Consider the following 12,736-nt stretch of genomic DNA (forward strand, 5'->3'; position numbering starts at 1 on the left):
GACAGCGAGGAACGAGAAGGGTTACGGCGGCGGTGACTAGAAAATAATGTGTATAGATATATTTATTAAAAAAATTGTCTCAGTTGTGTACTCATATACAGACTAGTGTGGCATTTTATACTGGTCAAATTATGCCACCTGAGGGAAACCTCTCGGGAAGTTTTCCGAATCACATGCACTTGTCCTGTGGTACAGCAGGGATACACAATAAAAAAAGAATTAAAATATGTACCAATAGACTCCATATAACCGTACCATATGTTTGATGCACGTGTATAACTCGTGTACCTAAGGATAATAGGTATTATTTCAAACGTTAATTTTAATGATAACGAACAATGAATTATCGTCATATAAATACGATCGATAGATTTCCACGACAATGACTAAAATTAAAAATGGCCTGACTACTAAATTCATTAGTTTTGAAAATATTATCCAAACTCAAAATTGCCATACGTTTTTGACACTTCAAATTTCAATAGTTGAGGCAGTAGTTGTTGAGGTATTACAATAATACTTATGTCATATTACGGCGGAGCACAATACTGCATAACTTACTTACATCTTGGGGGCTAAATCTTGCAGACTGGTTGATTTGATATTCTGTCACAATGTTGATAACTGACTATCAAGTGACGACATAAGCAATATAAATAATTAATATATTTTCATATTTTACTCGACCCATATTTTGAGAAAAAAAAATGTATACATTTTGTATTGTTTACCGTATTGTGAACGTTTTACTGCCAGCAGTTATTGCTTTACTTCGTACTGATTGCGATGCACTTCTCTTGTCTGACCTCGAAAATTGATCTGATAATGGAATCGATAACTTATTTTCAAGGGAAGCTAGTGTGAAATCTTAAAAAAAATAACGCATATTTACTTATTATTATCATAATGAAACTACTCATAAAGTCATAACACTGCTGCAACCGCCAACACTTTGGTCGGTTCGAGTTATTGGCAATATTGGAAGTCACTATTTTAAAATATTGCAAAATAATAATTAAATTGTCCGCAACCGACAAAACTGTCATAAATTTTACTTAAATACATTAACTTCAGGGACAAAGTTACGACTTGACAGTTTAACCAGTGGGCACTGAGCCTTCAGTATTTTCTTGTTTTTACATAATTTTATAAATCTGACACCCTTCTAAAAACTTTAACTTTACAACGCCTCTGCCGGTTGATGTACAAATATTGTTATTGAATTGAAAAGGATAATCCCTTTTTCCTATATCGGATATCTACATATATATTATTATAATATACTCCCGGCATTCTTTGATTTTTCATCATATATTTTTTCACAAAAACTACCTATGTATAAATGTAATACATTTTTTTGGGATTTAATAAATTTCATTTTTTTTAGGGGTCAGATAGGTATTGTCGTTTGGATCATCGTACTGCAGTATACGAAAACCAGAAATACGCCGATTCCCGAATGAATCCACGGGCGTTAAAAATATCTGTAGTCCAAAGTAGGTATTAGAGAATTTTTAATAATTTACTTTTATGAAGCCTAAACGTCTCATTTTTTATGTGTGGAGAAAACTAAAATCTAAGTAATATATGAAGATTTAAATAGTTGACTGTTATAATATAGCAAACAAATTTAAAATGTCCATATCAATATCGCATAATTCAATATGTGTGGAAGACATTTGAGACCAATTGTTTTCAACATTCGTGTTCAGGCCATTTACATTTTGCAAAAAAATAAAACAATGTAGGTAAATAAGCTTAAACTGGATAATTAAGTTGGCAGCATAAAATTAAAATATAAATATAAAGCTTAAGATCACTGAACAATTATAATATGGTATGCACCAACTGAATAATTTTTAAAATACGGTAAGTGCCAGGTGCGTATGATAATATGTGAGTACTTCGTATTGGTATACTTTACACACAGAGTGATTCACCAAGCTCAACCCTTTTTGTCTTGATTGTTGAAGTTGTTATTAAAAATCTGATTTTTGTAAATTTCAAATATATACACTTAAAGATCATGTTTTCAAATTCATGAGACTTTTTTACTACTTAAGGAGTGTCCAAGATACAAAATTCTATTTTTCAAATGAGGACCACACTTTGTTATTGTAAATTGTATGTTTAATACAAATAAAGTAAATAGCAAAAATATACTATTAAGTCACACCTATTGTGTTGACCAAAAAGAAAAAAAATTATCTTTAAATTGTTAGCAATTATAAATAAAATAAAATAGTCGTACTTACATAGGCTTGTTCAAATTTACGACGTAACGATGTCATCGACACTGTTACCAGTGTTACCCTTCCTTTATAATACGGTACACAACATTACATCACGGTTTCAGGCTAAAATGTCGGGTAAATATTTTAATATTTGAAGTAAAATGGAATCTAACCTTTTTTTTATGAAGGAAAATGGTATCTCATTTTTGAAGGAAATTTGACCCGCCCCACAATTTTCATTCAAGTTAGCTTTGGGTCGAAAATCACTCCAACATTTTTTTGTAGCTCATAGCCCCTTCAGCATAAGTGGCCCTGACATATTATAGTATAAATTATTATAATAGTTAAATTTTATAAATTAGTTTGTGTTAAGTATAATTCGAGGTCAAACTTATTACTGGAAAGGCAAAAAAGCTTCTAAAGTGTAATGTCATATTAATTAAACTATGCATAAAATAAATCATTTTCGCCATGTCCACTGTCCACTGCAGGCTATGATTATCAAGCATTTTGTAATTATTTTAATTATTTTAATTATTTAAACGGTTTAAAATGTATTCAAATAAAACTCAAATGTATTCTAAAAGCAAAACCCAACGAAACGAGAAACTTATCTGTTTACGCTGTTTACATTGGTTAATACATATAGTTTTTAACTACCTACCTACTTGTTTTTTTCACATTTCTAAGTCTCTTTTTAAGGATCATTCAATCAATATTAAAAAATGTTTTAATAAAAACCAAAAGTGACAACAGTTTCCATTCGATGATAATATTGACAAGATTTAATAACATAATATATAGATAATTACTTATAACATGGAAGCATACAGATCACAGCCATCTATATTATAATATAGAAATATCTACACTAAAGATACCTACACATATTATCATGTAAAGACTACCTACTTAAATACTAGATGATCCTGTAAAGTGTAAGGGGAGCTATATATCTAGTAAAGTAAATCGACGTTGACGATGAATTTAAAATAGTATTATCAATCAATCCTATTATAAAATTATAACACAGGACCGTTTGAGTTAAACGTTTGGTTGTGTATATTATTATCTACTATTTGAATTATCCTTGAAATAGACTTAAAAATATTAACTAGTAGCATAACAAGTAATAACTTATTAGTTATTATACAATATTATTCAAACCTATAAAAGAAACAACTAATCATTCAAAACTAGTGTAGGTATACTGTACGCAATCGATTATGATATATTAAAATAAATGTTTCAGTTTAATAAAAATATTATTTCCACACGTCATGAATGCAGCAGCATAATATTATAATATTGTTACTGATGTTAATAATATATTATACGTGTACCGGTGTATCTAATGTTAACATGTTGTAGATATAGTCTACTGCACCCTTAAAAAGTATATTAAAATACTAAAATAGGTATTATTATGATTTAAATATTTACAACTATAGATGCATTGCAATACCTAGTAAATATTGTATAACACTAAAACATTGGTTTCATCCGGTGTATATAGTTTGTTCAGTTTGTTGTGATTATTTTTTTTATCATCATTATTACCAGGCCCAGTACTTATTGGTTTTAAATTTAAATAAATATACAATAAGTTATTTAATATTTCATTGCAGAATTAATTAATGCAAATCACAACTAATATAATAGGCATATATATTACTGACTAATAATTTTTTTCTAGTACCTATTTCCTAGTTTATATTATAAAATTACAATCATTAGGTATTATGATATATTGAAATAAATGTATCAGCGAGCTTACTAACTAGTAACTTTTTTTAAAATTTGTTTTCAATACGTCTCACGTTCTTCAGTCAACTCATTTCTTTTTGAGGGGTCTGTGCAAAAGTCAAGTAAATTTATTTTTCAAAACTTTTCAGGAAACGAAAAAACCAATTTTAAATTTTGAAGCTATCTTGTGTTTTGACCAGAACTATTAGTATTCATTGATTTCATTCATTATAATAATATTTTCTTGAAACTAGGTATCTGATTTTTGGCCAGAAAATAAAAGACCAGACACTCCCAACTTCAAAGTACGTTATCAGTCCCTACAGAGGCGTCATTTGGGGGGGGGGGCGGGAGCAGGGTGTTCAACGACACCACTTACTTAAAAAATGTTAAAAATTGGCCCACAATACACTCCAATGCGCCGTCATAATTAACTTATACATTATGATTTCATATATAGGTAATATTTTTTTCAAGTTTTTGTATATTTTTGGTTTATCAGGTTTATTGATTATACCTTATTTGCCATTTTTTTTTAAATAATAGTGAAATAGCTGTAGCTGGTTGCTTTAATTGCTTACAAGCTTTAAATTCTATAAATTGCTAGCTGTTTAAACGTTGCATTAGTCGTTATGAGTTTCAATTAGAATTATAAAAGGGAAGGAAAGAATATTTACATAGGTTTGCATAAGTTACTTACATTTATATATAAATTGTTGACTTGTTGGATCTTGAAACGATATATACTTACACTCATATTTTTTTTTTTTGATTTATCAAGTATTATCTGAACCGGATTTTTTATGAAAATGGATTTTTCTTGTTTTTTGCACGGACTCTTTCAATTTGTTTGAAAGTTGTTGTCTTATGATTCCTTTTTGTCACTGCTAATCACACATGATATTACCTATTTATCATATAATATAACAACGACTTCGGACTTATACATAAAAAGAGTACTCGAGTTCTACAGAATCGTATCTTTGTGATTTACCAACAAAATGATAATATTATAATGTATTGCTATTTGTTAGAATAGGTAATAGAAGTCATTAAATTGGTCGATTCAAGCAATTAAAAGTATAAATAATTCAATAATAGACATTTATATATATATATATATATCTTATAAATTATAATAGTTTACAACAGTGTACACTATTTGAAGCACCTACTGCAGATGTCGACGAGTCTCTGCCCGAGATGCTTGATATGTAACCGTCGCATATTTAGCTTTTAGTTTGTATTAATAATATTATACACGGCTTTAGATTGTATGGTTGCAGTATGGTGTATAACTTATGGTAAGGCTCTATACGTTTATTGGCTGTTAAAAATGGTTGTGAATTGGTGAACTGGCGGTGATTTTGTTTAACTCTTTAACAAAAAAGTTTGGATGTAAAATTGATTATCAAAGGAAAGTAATTCTAGTGTTTGATGAAATTTTTCTTAAGGAAAATATAAATCTTAACAACAGATCGTTATTTTAATTGGGTATTGCGGGTTTTGGTGAAGGTTCTGAAACAAGGGCACCAGAAAAAGGTAGCCATGCACTTGTATTGATGATACACATTTTAGCTGATAGTTTTCATAGGCCAATTGCTGATTTTAAATCAAAAGGACCCGTGAAAGGTACCTTTTACAAATATAGATTTAAATTATATAAGATTTACAATATATATTTATTCTTTCATAGGAATTGATTTAAAAAGAATTATTGTAAAATCAATATTTTTAATAGAAAATGCTGGTGTTGGAGTAGAAAGAATTATAAGTGATGGTGCAATGACAAATCGAGCTATGTGAAGTATTTCAGGTGTATCTGGAAAAATGGATAATATGAAACATTATATTGATAATCCTCATGATGGAAACCTTAATGTATTTGTTTTTCAGATGCTCCTCATTTATTGAAGACTATTAGGAATACGTTTATCACAAAAAAATCCTTACAGGTAAAACTATATACCGAAACCTAGGTACCTATATAATTAAAATAATTCTACACCTTTCAGTTTTTGAATGGTGAAATTAACCACTAGTTAACTCCGCCAACCAATCTTTCCAATATCGATACCAGATACGAGAAAAAGATTAGTAAGAAATCGTTTTAAAAAAAATGTCTTTATTCTTTTTATATAGAAATACCCAGTCAATATTATATTATAATAATTCATAAAAATATATCTTACCATTAGTTGTTGTTTAAGATTAATTTGAAGTTCAAACAATTTTTAATTTAGGTGCACCTATTCAATTAATATATTGTGTGTATAAAATATAATAATAAACATTAAAAGGGGACGAAGTGGCTGAGTGGATAACGCGTCGGTTGCAACGCGCACCGTCGTCGGTTCGAACCTCGGTCACGGGCGGCACTTCTCTCCGGCCAGTGACGGTTTCTGGAGAGAGCGGCCGCCATCCGCCACCCGGGCATGGTAGAAACCTACGGGTGCCCAATAGAAATTCTGCCAAACAAACACACACGTGTTCCATAACCCTACAATCCCAAAAACCTTACAGTACCACAACTTACAGCTAATGACCTCAGTTGCCGAAGCTTAAAAATAAAAAAATAAACATTAAAGGTTTCAAGTACCCACGAATAATGTTTAAATTACAGCAAAATAATTATTTAGTTAATCATGTTCAGTAGTTCTTCCATTCCATATCAAGTTTATCTTAATTCGTGCCTATAGTGCCCGTGTACAATCACACTCACACTAATCATCATTTCGATTAACACAAATGCAATGGACGGAGGCGAGGAATTTCGTTTAACACTATAAAATAAATGTTGTTCTTTATTAAAGAAGGTTAATAATTACATCCCCTTAATACGTACATCTACTCTTCGTATTAAAAAAACTGGGAAGTGGACGTCGCTCTGCTGTACATTAGGTGTCTAGAAAGTGGCTGTAATTTATGATATTACATTTTAATTCAATAATATGACATCATGATCATTGAATACGAAAAACGATTCTGAGAGGAGTCGGTATGTCAGTCTAGTATATTTTATATTGTTATTAGTTATTATAAATACGGTAGCCGGTAAGTTGAATTAATATTATTCATAATATTGTTTATTAAGTAATATAATAAACGTACGTAAAATTGGGCTGTTCTGGAATCGAATTACAACAAAATGACAAAAATCGTTATTCTTTGAGTTAATATGTAATTGTGTCCAAATTCGAACTTAAAATGATTGCAAAAATAACCGTATTTAAATAGTTTTTATATTTTTTTGTTACGGAAAAAACTGTTTAAGTGGAACCTAATTTTAAATTTTCAATCTTTAGCTAAAAAAATTGAAAATTGTATACATTTTTAACTACAAAATCATGTTTCAAATTTCAATTTGATATAAGTTGACAACATTTGAACTAAAAATGCTTTAAAAAAAAATTGTATTTTATCAAGTATATGAATTAATGAAATAAGCATAAGGTGTCAATTTCAAGTGTCTACAGTTATTGTCGTTTTTGAATTACAACAAATAGGAAAATCGCAACATGAGAAATCGAGTGAACCGTAGAATAGATTTTCTATAGAAAATACTTCAACATATTTTCTGGCAGGAAAGTGAATCTATAGTAGTACTTTAGGGGGTCAAAAGTAAAAATTCCCAGTAATTTTCAAGCGTCGGGAAAAACCAATTAAATAAGGAATAACGGGAATTCTTACGCAAAACCAGTTTTTGAACAAAACGATTCAATTTTTTTGGTATAACTCAAAAACTAATAATAGTAAATAATTTCAATTTTTACTAAATGTTTATATGACAATTACGAATACATGTCTTAGTTTTCGGGAATGAGTGTCGAGAGGATAATAAACCTCATAAACCAAATGCTTCCAGAATTGATAATGTAATTGCTTATACATACAAATAAAACGTCTAATTTTAATGAAGCTAGTGATGAAATATATTAAATACATAATTTTTAACAAACTAAATTTAACAATTTTTTAACACGATTACTATGCGAAATAAAAATTATTTAAATTTATTACTTATATTATTTTCAAATTTCAGTCACATCGATAAATTATCCGTACGGAGAAGAAAATCCTTAATTTTATATTGTACAGCTGCAAATCGTAATAGGTTCTTTACTGGAACAAGCAGACTACCATAGGTTAAAATATCGTTAATAATAGAAACAAATTTAAAAACATTTGTCATGTATACTCCGTGTATGTCTTAAACGTTTACCGCTTGTTACAAACTTTTTTTCACACAGCCCGCACTCATATGGTCTTTCACCTGTGTGCAGTCTATGATGACTAGTAAGGGCAAATCGCTGTGCAAATGTTTTACCACAAACTTTACAAGCATATGGTCTTTCTCCAGTGTGCGTTCTATAATGTTTATCCANATTTATTATATTATTGACTATATTAATTTTAATTGGATTTAAGTGATTTAACGTTTTTTTACTTTATATTTATAATTGTTAGTTATTTTTGTTAGTTATTTAAGAACCCCTGATTTAATTACACGAATTGCATCCTGCATTTTTTGGGACGCAATTCGTGTATACCTTTTTTACCGGACGCAACTCATGTGATCCCTTTGGTATAACTCAAAAACTAATAATAGTAAATAATTTCAATTTTTACTAAATGTTTATATGATAATTATGAATACATATGTTTTAGTTTTCGGGAATGAGTGTGGAGAGGATAATAAACCTCATAAACCAAATGCTTCCAGAATTGATAATGTAATTGCTTATATATAAATAACATACAAATAAAACGTCTAATTTTAATGAAGCTAGTGATGAAATATATTAATACATAATTTTTAACAAACTAAATTTAACACTTTTTTAATACGATTACTATGCGAAATAAAAATTATTTAAATTTATTACTTATATTATGTATTTTCAAATTTCAGTCACATCGATATATTATCCGTACGGAGAAGAAAATCCTTAATTTTATATTATACAGCTGCAAATCGCAATAGGTTCTTTACTGGAACAAGCAGACTACCATAGGTTAAAATATCGTTAATAATAGAAACAAATTTAAAAACATTTGTCATGTATATTCCGTGTATGTTTTAAACGTCTACTGCTTGTTATAAACTTTTTTTCACACAGCCCGCACTCATATGGTCTTTCACCTGTGTGCAATCTATGATGACTTATAAGGGCAGATTTCTGTGCAAATGTTTTACCACAAACTTTACAAGCATATGGTCTTTCTCCAGTGTGCGTTCTATAATGTGCAACCAAAGTACATTTTATCGTAAATGATCGACCACAAACGTCGCACGAGTATGGTTTTTCTCCAGTATGCGTTCTATAATGTGAAACCAAAGTACCTTTTTCCGTAAATGATTGGCCACAAGCGTCGCACGAGTATGGTTTTTCTCCAGTATGCGTTCTATAATGTACAACCAAAGAACGTTTTTGCGTAAATGAACGGCCACAAACGTCGCACGGGTATGGTTTTTCTCCAGTATGAGTAAATTTATGCCTACACAATTTATACTTTGTCATAAACGTTTTAAAACAGACGTCACACTCGTAAGGTGGTTTTCCAGTGTGCACATTTTCGTTTTTGAATAAATTATTGGAGTTGTTAAATTCTTTATGACAAAATTGACCAAAATACAGACTCGTGTCGTCTGTGGTACATTTCGATACATCGTCCCGTGCATAGAAAAATTCAAAATTCTTTTTACTATCTTTGTGAATGTGGCCTTTACCATCGTATATCTCCTTTTTTTCGTTCACTGATTGAGAAGTATAGTTTTCTGAACATTCATTATTAGTCACCTGTTTCCTTTTTTTCGATTTCTTTGGTGAAATTATTTCCACATGAGTCACATCCTATAAAAATTAATTAAAAATCAATCATAACGACTCTAAAGACATTAAAATTTAGAGAAAAGATAACTTGTCATACTAAAAAATGAAGCAATTTCGTTATTGTGCAAGTCATTGTTTTCAGTGTTAAATTTGAATTCATGATAATTAATAACTCATGGCATATGAAAAATGACTATGAGCGATAGGCTTGTCAGCTTGTATTAAGCATAATATTTAATGATATTATTGCTATTAAAGTAATTTAATTTACTATTACAGTAGGTTGAATTCATTTTTGTCGAAAACATTTGAAAAATTATTCGATGAGAAATCATTATTTTACCAGGGAATGTTCAGTCGTAAAAATTTGATCTTTAAAAGCTCATACAAAACTATTGTAAAGTTCCAAAAAACTTATATTTCAATATTAATATAATATGAGTAGTAAGGATATAAGAATAAATTTGTTCAACACACAATTATTGCTATAGTAAGATAAATAATAGTTCAATAAAAGCTATGAGCAAAGAATGTTTTCCTTATACTTAATTTAAAAAGAAAAGTACCTATACTGAAACCGGATAAAAATTACAAACCTTTTTAGCCTTTCTCTGTTTCTTCTTCTTTTTTTTAAACCGTTTATGAAATCTAGAAAAGAAAAAAAATTTTTAATTTTTAACATTACAATACAATTTTGTATGCTTTGAAATGAGATAGTTGAAAAAGAATTAATTTTTTGTTTATATTTGCAATCATATTTTTTTCATATTAATTCAATTTTCATACTCACAATAATGGATATTCCTCAACAACTTTTGAACTTCTTGAATTATTAGGAGTGTCAGTCATGGCAGTATCTGTATAAAATATAAATGGAATATAAGTATGGGGTTAGTAAAAAATGACGATACAGCATAATTATTTGTCATATAATGAGATTAAATTTTTGAGAATAAAACACCTTGACTTAGTATTTCTACATTTCTCTCAAATGTAATAAAAAAAAAATGAGTAACACAATGATAGGATACTTATTGAAGGTTAATGTTATAGAGAAATCATATTCGAATTTATTGTTTAAATAATATAAAAGATTATTTTACAGATTGTACAATATCTCTAGATTAAAAAAAAATAATAATAAAAGAAATAATATATGATTTAAAATTGTTTACTAAAACTGAGTTCCTACATTCAACCATTTAATTACAAATAAATTAATGAAAGTATGACCTTTGTAAGTTATGTAATCTGGGCGATAAAACAAATATTATATTATATTTTCTACAAAGATACTGCAAACCCAGCACAAGAATTGTAATTTACCAAAATGTAATTTATTTATATTACATACATGTATCAGTACACAATTAAACAACATAAATACTAGACTTTTGAAATATAACACTCAAAATTGTTTAACAAAAGACAATTTCTTATAGGACTTTAATGTGTTAGTAAAGAACAGAGTAAATTTAAAATACTTTTCTTGGGAAAGGCACTAGTAAATTAAACATTTTACCATTGTACATCTCTTTTGAATAATCTTCAGTTATATTGTTTTTTAAGAACTCTATTTTTTTAGTATTTTTATGTTTGTATTCAGCTGTTACTTTTGACAACCCACGATCTTTAGCTGCCATCTAAAACAAGTTGTTCGACATTTAATTCTAAAATGATTAATTTGTAATAATAAATTGACAGATGTTAGCTTTAATACACAATTAATATTTATTTTGTCCCATAATAAATACACTGATAAATATAATGTTAATAAAAATAGGAAAAAGAAGATGCTAAATGTCAAGCTTTTAAAGTCAGACTCAAACAGCAATAGACAAACACTTCTATAATTAAAAAACAGAGAATTATGGATAACACATAAAACTATAAATANAAATGATCGGCCACAAACGTCGCACGAGTATGGTTTTTCTCCAGTATGAGTAATTGTATGCCTACACAATTTATACTTTGTCATAAACGTTTTAAAACAGACGTCACACTCGTAAGGTGGTTTTCCAGTGTGCACATTTTCGTATTTGAATAAATTATTGGAGTTGTTAAATTCTTTATGACAAAATTGACCAAAATACAAACTCGTGTCGTCTATGGTACATTTCGATACATCGTCCCGTGCATAGAAAAATTCAAAATTCTTTTTACTATCTTCACGAATGTGGCCTTTACTATCGTATATCTCCTTATTTTCGTTCACTGATTGAGAAGTATAGTTTTCTGAACATTCATTACCAGTCGCCTGTTTCCTTTTTTTCGATTTCTTTGGTGAAATTATTTCCACATGAGTCACATCCTATAAAAATTAATTAAAAATCAATCATAACGACTCTTAGGACATTAACATATAGAGAAAAGATAACTTGTCATACTAAAAAATGAAGCAATTTCGTTATTGAGCAAGTCATTGTTTTCTGTGTTAAATTTGAATTCATAATAATTAATAACTCATGGCATATGAAAAATGACTATGAGCGATAGGCTTGTCAGCTTGTATTAAGCATAATATTTAATGATATTATTGCTATTAAAGTAATTTAATTTACTATTACAGTAGGTTGAATTCATTTTTGTCGAAAACATTTGAAAAATTATTCGATGAGAAATCATTATTTTACCAGTGAATATTCAGTCGTAAAAATTTGATCTTTAAAAGCTCATACAAAACTATAGTAAAGTTCCAAAAAACTTATATTTCAATATTAATATAATATGAGAAGTAAGGATATAAGAATAAATTTGTTCAACACACAATTATTGCTATAGTAAGATAAATAATAGTTCAATAAAAGCTATGAGCAAAGAATGTTAATTTAAAAAGAAAAGTACCTATACTGAAACCGGATAAAAATTACAAACCTTTTTAGCCTTTTTCTGTTTCTTCTTCTTTTTTTTAAACCGTTT

General features: G+C 28.7%; 1 protein-coding gene across 1 annotated transcript; it reads right to left on the minus strand.

Moving 5' to 3' along the window:
- Positions 1-7,836: 7,836 nt before the first annotated feature.
- LOC111027648 (zinc finger protein 572-like) lies at positions 7,837-12,730 on the minus strand (the record flags this gene model as incomplete). Its single annotated transcript, XM_022306051.1, has 7 exons — positions 7,837-8,382; positions 9,034-9,835; positions 10,411-10,462; positions 10,605-10,671; positions 11,337-11,457; positions 11,658-12,128; positions 12,692-12,730. Coding segments are annotated over 7 exons (1,779 nt in total), but the record flags the coding sequence as incomplete, so codon positions are not given.
- Positions 12,731-12,736: the final 6 nt, after the last annotated feature.

Source organism: Myzus persicae, unplaced genomic scaffold (genome assembly GCF_001856785.1).
Source record: "Myzus persicae strain clone G006 unplaced genomic scaffold, MPER_G0061.0, whole genome shotgun sequence".
Lineage (NCBI taxonomy): Eukaryota > Metazoa > Arthropoda > Insecta > Hemiptera > Aphididae > Myzus > Myzus persicae.